This window comes from Ambystoma mexicanum, chromosome 9, assembly GCF_040938575.1.
Source record: "Ambystoma mexicanum isolate Mex_15411 chromosome 9, UKY_AmexF1_1, whole genome shotgun sequence".
NCBI lineage: Eukaryota > Metazoa > Chordata > Amphibia > Caudata > Ambystomatidae > Ambystoma > Ambystoma mexicanum.
In genome coordinates, this window is record NC_090931.1 from 731,582,466 (window position 1) to 731,602,535 (window position 20,070).

At 39.4% G+C, this 20,070-nt stretch overlaps 1 protein-coding gene across 1 annotated transcript in view; it reads left to right on the plus strand.

Annotated features, from left to right (window-relative positions):
- The window catches only part of COL3A1 (collagen type III alpha 1 chain), a 120,061-nt gene that overhangs the window by 76,231 nt on the left and 23,760 nt on the right, over positions 1–20,070 (plus strand). The window contains exons 19-37 of the mRNA XM_069615628.1: positions 993–1,046; positions 1,166–1,273; positions 1,787–1,840; positions 1,964–2,062; positions 3,656–3,709; positions 4,460–4,558; positions 4,967–5,020; positions 5,132–5,185; positions 8,555–8,608; positions 9,046–9,099; positions 10,390–10,434; positions 11,276–11,374; positions 11,559–11,666; positions 12,073–12,126; positions 13,823–13,876; positions 13,963–14,016; positions 14,606–14,659; positions 15,598–15,705; positions 16,289–16,342. Of these exons, the coding sequence (XP_069471729.1) occupies positions 993–1,046; positions 1,166–1,273; positions 1,787–1,840; positions 1,964–2,062; positions 3,656–3,709; positions 4,460–4,558; positions 4,967–5,020; positions 5,132–5,185; positions 8,555–8,608; positions 9,046–9,099; positions 10,390–10,434; positions 11,276–11,374; positions 11,559–11,666; positions 12,073–12,126; positions 13,823–13,876; positions 13,963–14,016; positions 14,606–14,659; positions 15,598–15,705; positions 16,289–16,342 (1,314 nt within the window). The remainder of the gene's footprint in view (positions 1–992; positions 1,047–1,165; positions 1,274–1,786; positions 1,841–1,963; positions 2,063–3,655; positions 3,710–4,459; positions 4,559–4,966; positions 5,021–5,131; positions 5,186–8,554; positions 8,609–9,045; positions 9,100–10,389; positions 10,435–11,275; positions 11,375–11,558; positions 11,667–12,072; positions 12,127–13,822; positions 13,877–13,962; positions 14,017–14,605; positions 14,660–15,597; positions 15,706–16,288; positions 16,343–20,070) is intronic.

The following is a 20,070-nucleotide window of genomic DNA, read 5'->3' on the forward strand; positions in this document are numbered from 1 at the left end:
TCTGAAAATAAGGCTATTGGTCACATCTGGGTGGCAATATCTGCCACAGAGAATCGGCACAATTGGTCCAATTCCGTCCTTGTGGGATGCTATTGCATTTCTGATAATGTGACCAAAATGTATGCTGTTATACCTCTTTGTGGGTGAAAAAATCAGATCTTTCACACAACAAATCAGAGTGTCAGCAATTATGCACTTTTGCCTAGAGTTTTGGTTTGAAGAATGCTAAATGTTTGACATGAAATGACAATTTCTTTGAAAGACCAACTTCAGTACAGAGATTTCCAAGAATTCCTCTATTTTATTGAGAACCCGAAATTCATAAAATGTGTGAATATTTCTGTAGAGTAAGAGAATTAACTTGCCACTAAGGCCTACTGTATAGTAAGGATCATTCACCCAAGGCCTCTATGGGAATGATGAGCCGTCAATAATTTCATTGTAGACAACAAGAAATATGACATAGTTTTAGGAATAAGATCAACTGCAAACATACACATTTTGAATTAAACAATTGCCTTCTAGATTGTAGACACTTCAGAATGTCACACCCAAAGCAAGATAACAAGGGGAAATATAACTGAGTAAAATGCACCTGTTAAATTAGAATTCCTGAGATTAATACTCATTAAACAAAAATGGCATTTTGACTCCTGTTTAGCTAGTGTATCCAATGCAATAATGCTTGACTGCTTAATACCACCTTTCATACATTGCTAATCAGAGAAAGTCAAAGTAGTCAAAGGAAGACATCCATGAAATCATCTGGAAATGCCATGTTTCCTTGACATGACCTTATATAATTTAACATGTGTCTAATTAATTTTATCATTCACTATATCATTCTCTAAATCCATATTGTTCCTTTAGATAATTAAACCATAAAAATAGTGCATGCAGATATCAATATGTTGACCAAAGACTACAACTAAATGCTCTGGCGCTGTCCTTGCATTACTGCAGATTTATGAATTAACATATACCTTCCCTAGGGTGAACCCGGAAAGAATGGTGGGAAAGGAGATCCCGGTGCAAGGGGTGAGCGTGTAAGTATCTCCTGTTAGTTGCTATTGATGCTATTTCTCATCAACGTATATTTTATCATTATATTGTGTAAATGCAGATTTGATAACTACTACGTTTTTATGCCTGACTTGCATCTTAGGGGGAAGCTGGAACACCTGGTGCGCAAGGCCCTGCTGGCGAGGAAGGCAAGAAAGGAACTAATGGTGAACCAGGCACAAATGGTCTTCCTGGGACGCCAGGAGAGCGTGTAAGCACTTCCAGAGAATATAATAACAGATTGTTTAGTTCAAAATTGTAAATAGTTTGGTGTCATGTAAGGGCAGTGGGGAGTAGGCAAGAGAACCAGACAACAGGCCGCAATATGATTTTGGTGGCATCTGGGCAGTAAATCCACCCAGATACCACAAAATGGTATTACTGTTACCGTCACTTGGTCCAGCGTTATTACCGCAGATTACAAGTGCAATAGGCGGCGTTAGTCCCCATTTATTTGAGTCAATCGACTCAATGGGGGGATTTCGACAGTATAACTGCAGCAGTAATTCTGCCGCAGTAACGCTGAAATTGGGCAAAATGTGTGTCCCTCCCAAGGAACTATGTCTTAATATGGGCACAATGGCTGCCATCTTCAAAGATATTTGCAGGTTGATTTGAGAGAATCTGGAAGTATAGCTTGTACCAGCTCTGACTTTCTTCAATCTTATATATGATCTAGATATAATGAATTTCTCTTAAGTACTGCTCTTCGTGTATTTGTTAGGGCGCAACCGGTTTCCGTGGACCACCAGGAAGTACTGGCATTCCAGGTGAAAAGGTATGTCCTACTTAACATGTCTATGAATAATGAATGTCAGTGTAAGATTTCTTTTAACAGGACTGCAGAACAATACGAATATTGACAATGAACCACTTGAATGTTTATTTTTATTTTGTCTAGGGTCCTGCTGGAGAACGTGGGGGACCAGGAAGCCCGGGCCCAAGAGGACAAGCTGGTGATGCTGGACGGGATGGCAGTCCTGGACTTCCGGGAATGAGGGTAAGAGGACTACGCGATTTACAATTCTTATATGAAAATGAATTGATTAATTAAAAAGGCAATAATCAGATAATAATGTATGTTAATTTGAATAGTTCTGGATTTAAAGTTGACTTTTAATGTTGCTGATATTGTTCTGTATTAAAGCATTTATCACTGGTACATGTATGTACATTCATTGTATTATTTAGTTTATTTTTTTATAAACTGCTATCTCTCATGTGTGCCACTTCACAGCATCTCGAAAAAACAAAACCTTTGTACGTTTTGCCCATTTACTCTGGCAGATCCAATGTGATGAGGCTAACAACAGCACAATGTCCAATTTAAACAGTACTCTGTGACATTATTTGAGGAATTACCATCTACGGTCATTAAATGGAAAATCAAATTGGATTGTGTTTGTTAAGGTGCTAATCTTTACGCTTTTAAGATTATATAAATATAAGCAGGTGGGACACATTATTTGCATGCTTTAAAATATAGTATTGTCCTGATGCCATCTTCATAAATCAGATCTCGCAGCACTGAAGGTCAATAATGAACTATAAAAGGCTCATAACGGTGGATAGCATAATTTTCTATCTTTCAAAATCACAAAGAAATATGTAGGTTGAGCCTAAAAGAATGATTGATGACTGAGAACAAGGCTGCCTGGTATGAAAGTATATGATTTTGCATCAGCAATGCCAAATATATGTGAAGACCTCGATAAGCTGATTCACTTAAGCTGGTATGGTCACCTCACGTAAAGACATTCCAGAGACCTTAAGAGACGGTGTCCCGTAAAGGGGTATAACCTTAGGGTGGTTGAGCAAAATAGAAGCCTTGATTGTGCTCTCTTGCAATCCTATAGAATCTTCACCTGTCAGAGTACTCGATAAAACGGTGGCCTGTATTTTATTTATCATGATAAGTCAATGCATATCTAGCTCTGCAATAGAGGAAAAGATGTTTTTTTTTCTTCGAGACATTGATTCTTAAGAAGTACCGGTCCAATCATCCTTTTATTGAGGGTGAGCCATTTTCCAGGAATTTCTCTTAGGATTGTGTTGTGGTCGATTGTAGTGTCCTCAATATGTCAATCACAGAGAAGGTTGTGGTTGCCATTAGCCCTGATTAGAGTGAAGGGTAGATTTTCTATAGCAAACAAGGTTGAACCTAGAAATCATGTTTACTTAGCTAATCCTTGGTAGACTTAATTTCACTTGTTATCTTCAAACCACTTTATCATGTTTACAGTTAGTACGTTAACATTGTCTTTCTGACTGACCTTGAAAAAAGGTACAGTCTGTTAAGGTTGCATGTCTGAGCGCACTAGAATGTATTTTCCAAAGTACCACATATACATAAAACACTTAAAAGTTGTTAGAACACATGGAGCACAAGACATGATGGCACACAACCCCATGACAGCAATTCATAGGTGTAGGCTTTTGTTGAATTGCCTGAGGTCTTAGAGAGGCAACATGGAGGCTCACTGAAGCATTCTTATAAAGCAGTTTGACATGTATGTTTTTTATTACAAAATAAAGCATTATAAAGCCTAATTATGCAGTTGTAATTAATCCCATTGTTTTTTTTTAAATATAGGGTTTGACAGGAAGCCCAGGTGGTCCTGGCTCAGATGGCAAACCAGGTCCACAGGTAAGATTCCAGGATTATATATAAGTATTTATTTTAAGTGTGCTTTGCTGACTACAGAAAGAACATGAGGGTTTCTCACCTTTGTAATGTTGTTATCCAAAAAAATGGGTGGTATTAAACTACCTCATAAGAGATTAGCTATCTGACACATTTGCTTGCCACATGTAGGTAGTCAGTGATTGGCGTGCTTCCTCTTTCAATGGCACATCTCAAGCAGAGGTCATTAACCTTAGCTCTGAACCTTTTTTGTAGCAGTTGTATGTCCTTCACCATTAACAATTACTACCCTAAAATGTGAGCAACAATATCCTGAGGCTGTTTGGTGCATTTCTTAATAAAGGGCACTCACCATGTTTCTTAAGTGTATTTGTTCTCTCGCTGTTCTTTTCTGGCTACCAATCTGCTTCTCTGAAGAATTGCTGAACATTGTTTGCAGACCGACAGTTTTGCTGAATTTCTTTTTATCGACTTTTCTGCTGTTTGTACTGGAAACTAGCACTCTCCAAGTATTACCCTAACCCTCTACCCCCATACATACCTTTCTCCAACTTACCATCTGTATTCTGAGGTAGAAAAGTAGGGGAAAAAGTCAGAAAAAATGCATTCTGCAAAACTTTTGGTCAGCAAAACTAGGCTAGACCACCAATCTTTAGAATTCATCAGCAGTATATGTTACTCATGATTCACCTAAAATTTTGATTGTGGGAGGAAATTGTTCAGTTTACATATTTATTTGTTTTCTCCTTATAGGGTCCTCCAGGCGAATCAGGCCGTGCTGGATCCCCTGGCAACCCCGGCCCAAGAGGCCAATCAGGCGTCATGGGATTCCCTGGTCCAAAGGGTAATGAGGTTGGTGTCTTTTTTGTTCCCTATCTGTCAGACCAATAATCACTTACTCCCCACAAAGCCACATAACAGTTCTCAATGTCTGATAGTGCATGTCATGACAGATTTACACAATACATAGACAACAAACCTGCAAGCGACCCTCACAAAAGTAACATGATTAAAGAAATATTGTAAGGTTTGAGGCTAATTTACTGTTTGTAAATTTCTTATTTATTTTTGGTTCGATATTTAGAACAGCCCTGGTTCTTAAATAATAAGTTGATCTTGTTAAAGATTATAAAATGTGTGCATGATTTGTATGTTTAATTTCTGTTAGCAAGAATTCAATGAATGTTCCTATTTGTGATTACTTTTGCAAATGTATATGTAATACGCCTTTAAACAATGTACATTTCATCTTCATGTTAGGGAGCACCTGGCAAGAATGGTGAAAAAGGTAGTCCTGGATCTCCTGGCACACAGGCATGTACAATTGTTCACTTTCATAAATAGATTTATTGTATTCAACATTAAAGTGGTTTCATTGAATTTCAAATCACATCACTACATTTTATTGTTTACATTGTCTAATAGGGTCTTCCTGGAAAGGGTGGTGACCCAGGTCAACAAGGCCCACCTGGACCTTCTGTGAGTATACACTTTAGCAGATTGGTCTGCAGTGCTACAATGTCCTAATGTTTAAGGATATATTTATGTCTCTATACAGTATCTAGACTTCCCCAGCTTAAGCATTAGTGGGTCTTGGCAGCTAGAGAGCACAAACTACTGGCATTTTAAGAAATCCTTTTAATTACCTCTGGTTCCATGCCAAATGGTTGCTTGTCTCTTTACTCGCTCACCGAAGCAACTACTACACAATCACAATCTCTTTCTTCATTAAACACAGTGGGCCATGATGAATGACAAACATCCTTGTTTGGGTGGAGCTAAAGACCCAATTGAGTATTGTTCAAATAAAAGTAATCCATTTAATAAGATGAAGTCGATTCTCAACTTTATGATAGCAGAGGTAAAACATGTTCTCTTGTACTTTGCGTGAAATAAATGACATTGAGTCGGACCACCACCTGAGCAGCGCTTATGCATTTGCATAGTCTATAATGCCATTTATTGTTCAGCAAACCACAACTCACTAATGATGACGTGTTAAGGCTTGAGAAATGCTTAAATAGTATTGCACTGAATGCCTCAAAACCATGCATCATATGCATGGGTGGATGACAAATTCCTACGGAACTGATTCGCAAAGACTTGCGCTCGAGCAAATGAGAGGGGGTCTGTGAGTATCTCATATTTCTGCCTTCTACCTTTACACCATATTCACAAAGACTTACACGGGAACAAATATCAAGATGACTGGAAGATCTCTGCGAGGCCCTTGAACACATGTTTTTTCTATCATGTTTGTTTCTCAGTGATACTCCAGGCATTTCTGGATTTGCTCTAGTCTGAGACGTGTGAATCCAGCATAAGGGAACAGGTGTAATCCTGATATTCTCAGGGACACCTCCTAGAATTCCACAGCTTTGTGAATTGGGCCCAAGTTACCGGAACACATACGGAATAGCTTTCATTTTAGGTAGTACCACAGGTTAAAAAGGGGTACAGTTAGTAAAGCCCTAATGAGCCTCTAAATATACCTCTGCTCATCTTCCTCATTCCATACTTTCTGATAAGGAGATTGGTAAAATATATGTTTAAAATATATTCTCCATCAAGTCATAGTAAATTATTATAAGGCAGATAATATGTTGACATTTTGGACATCATTGTGATGGTTTCTTTTTTGAGATTTTGGGTCCAGAGTGTCCACAGACTCAAGGTACATGGAACATATTGGGCCTAAAAGAAAGTGTGCCCCTGAAATATGTGAATATGTTGACAATAAATATGTATATATATATTTATATATATATAGTGTGCTTCTGCCCCAGTACCAATTGCATGCTCTGAACACTCCTCCCTGTAATTGACACCACCAAAGGACCCCGCACACCACGGTGGCCTATATGCAGCTGCTTCTGGTAACACCATCTGGGCTTTATTAAATTGAATTTAGAAAGCTTCATCAAGGAAACCTCTAAGTAGAGACTGTGCACACAATTCATGTGACAGGTGACAAGACACATCAATATAGGACGCAGTGAAACAAAGTTCATTCTAAAAGGAGGACCTTTGTTGTGAGATGATGATCGCAAAAATAATATATAAGGTCAGGGCCATAACAAAGCATGCACGGTAAATCCAAACAATACACGGAAACAATACGATATGAATCAGTGAACATATATCAATATTTTTATCAAGTGAAAAGTGGCATATTTCAACATGTGAAGTGTTTTGTTATACTGCAGTGCTCTACCGAGTTGTCGGTGGGAAAGAGTCGCAAGAGTAGTTGCAAAAGGTGGAAAAGGCGCCTTCACCTTCTTCTACCACTAAATAAACGGAATTCAAAGTAACATATTATTGACTTTCACTACCGATGGTTCCACATACAACTGCCCAAATAACCAGCAAAACCTATCCTAATTCTTATTCAGGAAAATGCATCTTGGCCTTTAATCGGGTCTAAGATATGATACCATTATATACTTGTACTGTAGTATTTTATCTATGTCCAAAAGAAATGAAAGATGTTTAGAAATAGGTATTTATTGGAGAAAACCAAGATCGCCTTGGTCCGCTCTCTTGAGCACACTCCACGATTCATTACTCAATTTGTAAAATACAGTTCTGTTTTTAGTTTTAAAATGTGACTGTTCATTCTGTTGAGGTGACAGGTGTTTGAGTTTTTACTGGAACTTTGTTAATATACCTTGTTCTCACATCATAGGAAACAGGTATTGGCAATGGTTTGGCAGTCACATCTCAAGTGCCAACTAAAATTCGCCAAGACACACCATCACTGAAAGTTAGCAAATAAGTGTACACCTTTACAACTGATAGCTTCACATTTTTAAAAAAAAGTTTATTTCAGGCATGGTTTACAACACCACTAATAATCAATAGTCAATAAATATAAAACAACACATAATAATCTGAAATATGTCCAAATAAAAGCAGTATTAATTTTCAGTTAAAAAGATACAAAACACATTACAACACACTATAAACAAATGTAATCTTTGTGATAGCAATCCTTAAAGTACCTTTACCCTCTGTAACTCTTCCTATTGGCATTAGGTGCAAGTAATTGCAGTTAGGAAGCCCAAACAATGTTCACCCTTCAGCCAATCACAATGCCATAATCCTGCAAACACGGTTAATAAAGACACACCTCTAAGGCATTTGTCAGGTACCACTTCCCAAACCCATAGGTCTTTCTCCACAAGGTATAATTAAATGTAAACACACGAGGCGCTCATTGTAAGGAAGTGCCGTGTGAGATTCCAAAGAGCCGTGCCCTTCTACCAGCTTCATGGTTGAACATTTGTGAGAAAACAAATGTTAAGGCAGAGGTTATGTATTGATTTTGTGTAACTTAAAACTATTCAGAAAGGTATTACAGGCCTGTTGGATGCCAACTTGAGTATTTTTGAAAATATGTCTGAAATAAAGAAAAGTGGCATCCTGAACCTAAACATGAAGAAGGTTCTTTATTCAATTATGTAATTGTAAACAATTGAGGTTGCATTATATGTTTACATGGTAACACATTACAATGTTCTACCCATCAAACACAAGCCAGTCGCATGTTAGGGATTTTCCAATGGAATGCATAATTTAGTAGAGTGCATTGGTCATGTCTAGGCGTTGCCCTCTACTTGATGCATACTAATCAATTAATGAGAAATGCTACATTTAGTAATGACTCCAACAGTAGTAGTATATACATACTGTAATTAGTAATTTACCACTTTGAGTTTGTATTACTAAATCATTATATTAACATGAAAACGGTATCAGAAAGTGAAGAAGAGGCCGTGTTATGCTATGTTAGTACTTTCCACACAGAATAACGCATTTAATCGATGTTTTGGGTCCATTTATTTTTAGGGACCTGCTGGCGAAAGAGGCGAGCCTGGAGCTTCCGGTCCCCCTGGCTTCCAGGTAATTGACTTAATTTTGAAAATCTCATCTTTTTGTTCGGGCAATAAGTACTAATTAATGCATGGCCATCCCTGTAGGTGGATGGGCACACACACAAATGTGTGTGTTTGTATGTGCGTGTGTGTATGTATGGATGTGTGTATACGTCTGTGTTGGGTTGATAAAGCAGTGTATAAGATAATGTTGTTGTTTAAGACCAAGAAAGATTTAGGTAGCAAAAAGAATGCCTTTGGGCCAATTTTAAGACCCACATTGTATTGGCTCTGAACTGAAGGTGAACTTTCAGAGATAGCTGCTGGGGGGCTGTGGCATCTGTAGCTTGTTAGCTGAAATAGCCTATTTTACTATCACATTCAATGTTCAACTATGAGGGTTTTTTCAAGCTGTTTATTTTTTTAATAATAATATAATATTAATGTTACATGTGTTTTTCACAGGGATTACCTGGATCCTCTGGACCTGCTGGTGAAAATGGCAAACCTGGTGAAGCGGTAAGTTGCACCCACATTTTCCAGAGGATAAGAAAACCTTTAATAATACACACCATTATTGTGGAAAATTCTCCACTGGGACAACTGGGATCAAACAAAGAATTGTATACTATTTTGCTAACAGGTTTTGTCACCAGCACATCCTTGCTGCCCCTTGTGCCATGTTGCATATGGTGGTGATCTTGTCAGGGAGTGTATCCAGGCTCAGAACTTGTCTCATGCACAGTTAGGGAGTGTGGCCATATTCTGTCCGGGAGGCTCCCATTGTCCGGTAGCGTGACCAGCGTAAGAGCGCACTAAGTGCCCGGCCATTAATGGAATCTACAGCCAAGTGCACAGTGAGCTCACATTCAGTGGGGAGCAATTGCAAAAGCCTTTTCTTGCAGTCATAGAACCAGGTCCATTATGGCATAGATCAACATATGTAAACAAGGGAGTAATTTCACCTGAAAGCCTCCAGAGGTACAACTTACTGTGTGCTTGGTTCCAACACCATTTGGTCCTAGACCACTGACAAAAGTGGTGCTCTTTTTATATCTGAGGCTGTCTTGAAATCCCCTCCTGAATATCAAAGGATGAAAGGAGAGCTTCCAATGTGTTGTGGAAATCACGTATAGTCCATTTAGTGAAGGGCAACAGTCCATCTCCACCTGCAGCTTAAATCCTGGGCAGGCTGAAGGAGCACCGCAAGCTCTCACTTTATTAATGTGAATATAGGATCAGTCCGGCACTTGACTAGCTACTTAAACGCCAAGGTCCACCTATGTGCATGTACTTAGGCCTGGTTCACACTGGGTCGCGACATAGGCAAAGTCTGTGTATTTGGGCTGGTATTGGTGTCAAAATTTATTTTGTTCTGAAAACCTTTCTCAAGAAAGGCTTTTCTTTAACATTAGGAGGTTGATCATTCCCAAAAATTGTCACGTTGTGCTGGTAGAGTACAAACAGTGGCAGAATGCGACACCTTTAGCTACATTAGTGCCAGTCCTTCAGGTGCACCAATTCAAACCAAAGCAAATAGGCCACCTAAAGGCCCTCTCAGTAGCAGGACATGTACTAACCACCCTTTGAGGTTACCCAGACTTGTGCAGAATTTCCCACTGTGAAGTAGCTAATCCGGAACACATGTGCCCAATTGCCAACAGTACAATTTCCGATCAATAATGTGAAGGAAGAAAAGGGAAAAAAAGTCTGTCATTCTTTATTCAGGCTACCATTTCAAATGTGTGTCTGTGAAAGTGTATACAAAATGGTTCCTATGATTTAAGATTGACTTCTTCTTTCTGATAGGGTCCCAGAGGTGAAAATGGAGCTCCTGGAAGCCCTGGTAATAAGGTAAGTGTGGAAACACAAAATGATGCCTCAGTGCCTTGCATGATTTAGTGGGTCACGGTTTTCCATGTAGCAGATTTGTGCATGAAAACAAATGTGGAAACCAAAGCCTTCATTCCTTTTAATGCGAATGCGTGTGTCTCGTCTCCTAAATGCCCCAGTGACTTAGTGCCCTCCTCCCGGTAACAACAGACTGCCTATCATGCATCACATGCACATATTCAGCCCCAGGACCAAATAATCAGATTAAGTGGTTTCCACTTTCATAGGACACAAACATCTTGGCAAAAATTAACTGGCAACTGGGATCTCAACATGGATGTTTAACCACAGGCTGGAAATATACTCATAAAGGAGTTATTTGAAGACTATTACCTCAAAATGAAAGCCCTGGAGTGGCCTTAAACCCTGGGAATTATGTTTTGGTGGAAGGAATTTAGACCCGGCCGGCTTTCTTCTCCGATAGTTTGATTTGAGTTTGTTTGTGGATTCTGCTCAGCAAAAAGGGCAAGGAGAGTAATCAGGGATCCAGAGTAATAGCAATTGCCATGCTTCCATGTGGTAGCCGCCATTACCAGTCATCACAATGAATACATTCATGCATGGCAATGAGCCAAGAGGATTATCCGTTTTGAGCGGATTCTGGAACAGAAACACAAGACACACCTGAGTTTCTGTCCGAGCATCCGATCAGTGTGGGATGATGATAAGAATCCCGCAGAATGGACCGGGCCTGCAGATGTGGATCCAGACACAGTCAATTCCAACAAATTCTCTGGTCTGCAGAAAAAGAGAAATAGGACAAATGTAGTGAATCTGTGAAGTAATATAATGATCTTTTTAGGGTGAAAATGGTATCCCCGGTGAACGTGGAGCACAAGGTCCTCCTGGTAATACTGGAACAAGAGGCGGTGCTGGTCCTCCCGGTCCAGAAGGCAGCAAGGTAAATATAGACCAACTGACGGCCTTTTCTGCTATTGGTTCATTTGTATAAAATGAAATGAGAAACGTCATGGATTAAATCAACTAAAACAAAGAGACGCCCAAATATAAAAGATGATCTGTTTTTCATGAAACCATCTAATATTGTGATATTTAATTTTGTATTTCATCTATTTACCTTTTAGGGTCCTGCAGGTCCTCCCGGGGCTGGGGGGGCAATGGGACCACCTGGTTTACAGGGAATGCCAGGAGAAAGAGGAGGCTTTGGAAATCCTGGTCCCAAAGGTGAAAAGGTAATCACAGTTTTTCATTGGATATGCCTGCAAATAGTGATAGGATTTACTCTATCAGCAAGCTACAATCAGCTACACAACTCGGCTCATAATGCAAAGGCTACCATTTTGACTCAGTGTCATGCCTTCCAGTGCTATGCCATTTGGTCAATATGGTGAATATGCCCCTTCCAAAAAAAAAACCGACATCCTCCATGTGATTATGGAACTGCTGAGGTGGCAGTGGAATTGCTCCTCAAAAAAGACCATGCATAGATTGTTTATTTGCGATGAGGTCTCCTCTGTCCAGAGACATCATATGATCTACCCAATGCCATGCTCACACCTGCTCAGATTTACTGTATTAGATTACAGCTAGTGTTTGCCCTCCCTCGCTCCCTGACTTGGTTTTGTATCTGTCTCACAGGGTGAACTCGGAGGCAGAGGTGGTGATGGAACACCCGGAAAGGATGGTGGCAGAGTAAGTGTGCACATTAATAGTTAACTTTATTTATTTGAACAAAGTTATACCATGCCTGGCCATAACCTGTGGAGAGAACCACAAATAAAATGATTAATGTTTCTGTTATCCAACATATCCTGCACAAAACGTATGCACCTGTGTACAAATAATGTAACCAGCACACACAGTAATACCTGCTTGGTGTCAAACTCAAGTGAATCTTAGACTATTTTTTAAATTTCGTGAGAATGAGTTTGTAAAATTAGCAAATGGTCCTAAATCCATCAATATTGCACTGTGTTTAATAAACCAAATGTAGCATACATATTCATTTGCATATGCAAATTGGAGGGATAGTTCAGTTTCCTTGATCACTGTATGACTGTATAGATATATCAAAATGATGTGAGTATTTCCGTGTAACTAAGATAATATGCTGTTGGTCTTCTGTTGAAGAAAAATATGGGTAGATGAGAACATATGCAAATCTACATATTAGTGCAACTCATGTCAAAGCATTTTTCTTTGTGTAGACAGACATGAAATGAGACAACTAGACAGAGGGATACGTGAACAGATCTACAGTCAATCATAGATAGAAAGATAGAGCTATTGGCAGATTGATAAGTGATACATAGATATAGTAAATAATAAAATAAAGAGAACAATACTTCCTTAGATGTACTGGAGACAGAGATAACAATAGTAGACACACCCGGTGCAAGGGATATATATGTCAGAAAAAGGACAGCAAAAGCGCAGACATTCAATACTGGGAGAAAGAGAGTAATTACGGGGTGATGTGGGGATGAAAAGGAAGTGCAAGAACAAGGCATATGATGGACCAAGACCATTAGATTAATTTGTATTGGTCCTGTTTGTAGTAGAGTAAATTGACACAGAAGGGGCCCCTATCATCACTTGTTATATTGACTTCATGCTGGTCACATGTCCATTCTCTATGCAGGTAAGAGCTCATATGCCTGGTCCAGACCCTTGTGCAAGTTGCCAATATGTATCTGCCATCCGTGCCTTTCCCAGCATGGGTTATGTGCTGTAAAACTCAGCTGCAGCCCTGGAAGAACTAGAGTTGTAAGCGGCTCCACTGAACTATAAACATAGTGACCACCCAAGGGCGTCTTGTCTGGAGGTCAGGGAGAGCCAGCATTCATCTGGACTCCCCGAGGAGGCCTGTGGGGTGTAGTCTGGGATCCTCACAGGGATAATCTGCCCCAATCTCAAATGCTGGCAGAGTTAATGCAGAGGGGTGCGCCTACAGCAGCAATTACAGTGTGCATGAGAAAGGTATTTCATGGGGCACATCAATTACAGAATTGCCCCCCCCCCCCCTGCATACTGTGTAATTGTGTGTCAGGCATCCTGCTGGCTCAGCATCTGGTCATGGCTCTTGCAACAGCCCTGTAGGTGGACCCTGGAAAGTTAACATAAATGGCTCCAGTGAAGACAAGCGAGATACCTTGATATAGGTGCAAGAGTGGATTTCTTGATAAGCCCTGCTAATTTGTATTGTAATTACTTAAACAAAGTCTCAATAGCCAATATATGACATCTGCATTGTTTTACGAAAAACACTATCTGCAAAGAACTTTGGAAAATATAGCATTGACTTCTCAATAGGTTTAGCACAAGGAATAATGCAAACGATACAGATTCTCATGCTCATTACCAAATACAATGTCTTGATTTTTGACAGGGTCCCGCAGGCCCCATTGGACCTCCTGGCCCAGCTGGCCCAAATGGAGATAAGGTACAACATGTCTTTTTACTTCGCTAATAGCCCTCGGTTATCCTACATGAAAGAGGCTTAAACCAGAACCTATATTTGTTTTTTAGGGTGATGGCGGCCCCGCAGGACCCCCTGGACCTGTTGGAGTTCGTGGTGGTCCTGTAAGTACTTTATATTGGAATAGTAATAAGGGGGTGGTGTTGTGCATTTCTATCAACATCATCATGTTTCAGAGGTGGTATTTTAATGGTTATGCCCAGTAGTCTGAATACATCTTGATATCCATTTCGAAAACTGTCGATGTTACACTCATTGAGGATATGATCCCAACATGGAAGATCTTCCCCACACTTTCACTACACCATCTATGTTCCTGGTTTACATTTATATCTACAGAACAGCTGTTGATGCTTCAAAATCTTGAATGCATCCGACACTTTTACAACAAATTGTGAAGTCTACTCCACAGAATAGAAGTCTTAATGAACGTCAACATTACATTGGGCCGTTATCGCAGCCTGCCAGAAGATAGAAACACTAACGCATTTCAATGTTGAACTGTGTAGAAGTTCAATGATTGGCATTTGCCTTTCTTTGTAATGCATAAATACTATTTAATGTTAACACTATTATAAAAATACTGTGAAGGATTAACTATTAACAATTGTGGAAAAGCATATGAGCCATATCATTTTTTGTGTGGGTTCTGAAATCAATACTTTTAATGAATCGTACATTGTCTACGTGCAGGGCGAACGCGGTGAACAGGGTTCTCCAGGCCCTGCCGGCTTTCCAGGAACTCCAGTAAGTATTGATGGAATATGTTTGTAAGTCATGGTCCTCGATTAAATCAACAGTGTATTAAATTCATTAAATGATCTCAAGGTAAAGACTTGTATTTGTCATATTCTGTAAGATCCATTGTAGAAAAAGTGCATAATGACATGGTAAAAATGTATTACATTTTTAGGGTGTATAACGTTGTACATATTGCAAGGATGAATGGATTTCTTTTTGCCAGTAAACTTTTTTATAAAATTTGAACCGTTAACGACGGGTGGGCAAAACCATAAAGGAATAAACAGAGTTTCAAATAAATGTATGATCATAAAAATTGTGAATGTTGAAAACTGGAAGAACAAGTCCTGGATCTGCCAGATGGGTTGTAGATGCATCATTGAGGAAACCAGAATGGAGTTAAGGTGGTTTAATTAAAAAGGCAATTGACAGAGAAGAGTGGGAGGAAAATAAGGTACAAGTAATTGTTTGACAAAAAAGTGGCACAACCACACTTGTTGGTATCACTGTTAGATTGTTTGCAAAAGACACATCACTGGATTAGCACTCTTGGAACATTGATTTCGGAAGAAAGTAGAGCCATAAGAGGGTAGATGGCGGATATGATAACATTATATGGGCAGCAGATACACATTACATGATGAAGGTAAATAAACAAATTGACCTTTGTAGACACAATTCATCTGTGTTTTCATATCTATTGGTGCTTTGTGTGTTGAGGGGTGACAGAGTGAGATGAAGGACTGGTGAGTGTGAATGATAATAATGGGAACAATTATTCCTCTACCAGATACTTTAAATGAGTAATACTTAGATGATTTCCCTGTTTCGATGTAGCAAGTGATACAATGTTTCTTCAGGCTAATATGCAATGCAGTACTTCTGTTATGTTAAAGTGGCCTTGTTCACAGTATTTGAAATAATACAATCATCTCTTCATGTAGGGACAAAATGGAGAATCTGGTCCAAAAGGAGAAAAAGGGCCTTCAGGCGAAAGAGGTGAGCCTGGTCCCCCAGGATTGGCTGGTCCTCAAGGCGGTCCTGGCTCAAATGTAAGTATCTAATATCCACATTCACCAACATTGTTCTTTGAATTATTTAATTAGCAACATAATGGGCCTCATTACAAGTCTAGCGGTCCGGAAATAAGGATGCCAGTAGCAACGTACCGGCACCCTTTCCAGACCACCAGACTAAGAGAATGCCTGAAGGGGCCGTTGTTCCCGGTAGTTCTAACCTGCCGGGAGCACCGGCCCCTGCAGGCATGGTTTTCATGGAAGCACCAGCATCATAAGCAATGGTGCCGGTGCTTCTGTGTCCCCATTCCCGTGGAGTCCTATGGGACTCCACGGGAATGGGGACTTACTGTACCCGCCACCTGACATCCTGGGCCGCTGGGACTTGTAATGTCCCAGTGGCACTGGGATATCAGGTGGCAGTATGGCTGTTATGGGGTTGCCGGAAACTCACCACCAACCGTCAGGTTTTTCGGCAGACCTGTAGGCAGACCTGTAATGAGGCTTAATGTCTGACTTTTACAAATATGTACTGTGTTTTTTTTTCATTTTATTGTCACTTTTACCCTTTTTATTGAACATTGTTTAACAAACGTATATTTAATTCTTCCATCAATAGGGTCCACCTGGCCCAGCAGGATCAAAAGGAGATCGTGGTGCCCCTGGTTCTGCTGTAAGTAGTCATCATTTTAACATATTCAATGATTTAACAGATGTGTTACTCAAAACCCCTTGAGCTATTTTAATGATATCACAAATCCAGAAAGCATTATCATTGGAGAAGCTCAATAGGACATCTTCTGATTAGGACATAGATATGCTCAATGTAAATTCGAATGATTAACTTCACAATCTTAATTTTGCCATGAGGGATCTTGTGAGATAGTGGTACCCTTAACTCTACATGGCAAGTCATGGTGTCCACACTCTGAGGTCTGAATGTTGCAAAATCTTCCTTAAAAGAGAGGGTGTACTTTAATTTCCTTAAAGGCAGTTTTGCCATTTTTAAACACAGACACGCTGTAAGGGGGAAGTTTTGTGACATTGTCCTCCTTGATCCCTTCATCCCCTTCTTCACTCATGGAAGAAGAATTGCAACACAATTTTCAACCCAGGTTCCTTGTCGGCACACATTTACGAACAATATGATAATTTGTGTTTTTATTGAACACAACAATGGTCATGTTCATGTGAGCCGCAATGCTAATAATTAATATTTCAATAAGTTTGCTATACTTAAGGACTGCATTTTCTAGTTTTAATATAAGGAAGGCGGTAATATATTAATGAACCTTAATAAACTGAGTAATCCAGTTTGTAGGGGGTATGGTGTCTTCTCCCCAATATTAAAATTTGGTAAGCCCTCACAAATGATTTGACTCAAACATCCTCAGCTGGCTCATAGATTTGTATATTGTATTTATTTTAATGTAAATATCACTTTCACCTATCTGCTGTACAAAATTAAAAAATGAGTTACAAAAACTAGTCAACATTAATACAATTAGCAATAAAACACACACGTCAGTGGTTAAGAATAGGAAGAAGAAAGTAATTGATTCTTAAAGAAGGAGCAAACAAAGCAAGTGTGGCAGCTTAATATAATGGCAGATGGAGAACATGTCAAAGCTTAGGAGCAAGGACCACAGGAAAAAAACATAGACATGTGAGTGAGGACATGGGAGATGAGCAACAGCTAAGAGGTGACAAAATGGGGAGCTAGAATGCGGTGAATCATAAAGAGAAACAAAAGAAGATACATAGGAGGGAGCCAGCTCATAGACACATTTAAAGACTACAAAAAGATACTAGAAGCAAAGCTATGATTAAGTAAGCCAGTGAAGAGAAGGAGAAATAGGAGAGTGTGAAGGGAGACAAAGGGGAAGATGAATAGCAGAATTACAATTAGATTGTATGGGGGAAAGAGCAGTAGTAGGATGATACAGGAGAGGCGAAGAACAATAATGAAGATGAAAACACACCAGATTCAAGCTTAGCATCTTGGTACCCAGAAAGGAAGAAAAGAGCACATTTTGTAAGGATTGCAAGGGTGAAAATGACACGCACAAGCCACATAAGACATATGAGAGGAAAAGGACAGGGAGGGATCAAGAATAACACCAAGATTAAGAGCAGAAGAAGAAAAGGGAGGTAAAGCAGGGGAATAGAATGTGCACTGTTGGGGACACATACAGGGAGAAGGCGCAGGAAAGAACAACATCTCTGCTCTAGAGGACTTGAGATGAAGGGAGTAAGGTATCCACTGTCTGGATGTAGAAAGATAGCTACACATTATTTCATCAAGGGGGACAGAAAAAGAGGAAAGGGCACAGAATATTTGAGAATCCTCCATAGAGGAATGCCAGCTGTAACCACAAGAAGAGATGATAGAAGAAAGAGCGATACTAAATGTAGAAATAGTAGAGGATTTCTAACTAAGCCCAGTGGAACAGTTTAATGTATTATTAGAGGGGAGGAATAGTTACCCATCCAAGTAAATGATATCAATTAGAAAGCTAGGAGGCCAGCCAATGCAGATTAGAGCCCACAATACCAAGAGGGCAAAGGAATGCACAAATGATAAAACATCCACCCTGTCAAAAGCTGTGGACAAATCCAGCAAAATGAGAATTGATGGCAGTTTATCTTGCCAGAAGAGAAGTAAGACAATTAGTAACGTGAATGAGAGCTGCCTTAAGTAGAAAGAGCTTGAAGGTAATCTTACAGGACGGAAGTAAGCATTCATATTAATTGAAGAAGAAAAATAGGTTGAGTGAAGAGATAAGTAGAAAGGTGCCTTTTTAAGTATAGTAAAAATCAAGGAGTGTTTAAATGAAGAAGGAAATACTCCAAGATAGAAAGAACAAATAAAGAGAGACAAAAGAAAAGAAAGAAGACAAAGAATGCTGAATGTTGAGGGGAGACAGTCACGAGAAGCAGTGATAGTATTGGCATTTTGAAGAGCAGCCAATTCAGCCTCACAAAGGATGTCAAAGGTAGAGAAGGAAGAAGACAGAGAAAGCGACAGTGAGAGGAAGGAGAGGAAAGGGAAGAATAAAGATGATCTAAGAGACTGATCCATCAAAAGTTGATTAACTATAGCACACAGACAGTGAGGCTGAGGCGAGAGAGATGTAATAAGAGACTGATTAATTAATCCAATTAACATGACACATGTTCATGGTCGTAAAAGGAAAGGCAAGAAGATGAGCTGAAGAGTTGAAGTTTTTGCAGCACTGATCTGCTTTCCAAAGAGAGTTGTGAGCAGCTTCAAGAGAGAGCCAAGGTTAAGGAGGTGTTTGTGACGGAGTATATGATCATGAAGGTAAAGAACATTTAACCTGATAGCAGGCAATAGAACAGTAAAGAATAAACCTTGGGGTGAATTAGAAAATTCTTCAAGAAAAGCATTGATTGCATGTTCAGATAAAAGAGAAAAATTAAACTTGTGCAGATCATGAGACATACATGAGCACCTGGGGGGCGATAACGGGGTGGGCAGAACACAGTGAAACACCATAAGTAGATGTTCAGCAAAGAGAAACAGAAATCGGAGAATCAGAAGTTAAGAATTTGAAAGGGTATATATACTTTTGTTAGAAAGATATTTTTCGTAGCTAAATGCTGAAAATTGCAAAGAAGAACTGTATATTGCAATTGAAGCCCATGAACTGAAATCGAGTAGTTTCTGTGGCCCGTTCATGCGTCTCCTTACACAGTTTCAATCTTTCTTAAGAAAATGTTGTTTTTTCGAAGTGGCATTAATGATCTTCCTCCAATTTAAAATGGGACATACCAAGTTATCCTCATACATTGATCTTCTGAGATTTTTGGGATGTTACTGGTAGTTCCATAAAAAAAGCACATATCCTGTCACAAGATTTAAAATGGTATTGCTAATTGGCCTGGTTCCCACCAGAAAGGATACTGATAAACCCTTTTTACCTTACACTGCAGTCTTCAGAGATGGGGAGCAGGGCATGCTGTATATTCATTTTGAATGCATAGTGTGCATTCTTGAAGGACCTTTCAAGATTTGTAAGCATAGAATTTAAAGAACATTCAGCATTTTAATAGTCGTACTCATGCTGATCCTACCAAATCGCCCTCATTGTTCATCTTCTCCACTTCTCTTCAGATTAAAGATGGCCCCGACATGCGCTTCTTTAAAATTTTCATTGACTTTCTACGGAAAGTACACATCATCTTTGTCACTGTGGGGATTGTGCGACAAAAGGAAAAACTGCAATATGGTTAATATACTGTATTCAGTTTCAGTGAAAGCTCTGACTATACAATGACACTTGAACACGTATTGCGTCTGAGAGAGCTAATTCATTGGTCATGCAGAAATGCTACCACTATGCCAGCCCTTTTTGTCACCATAGCAGACTAAAAATT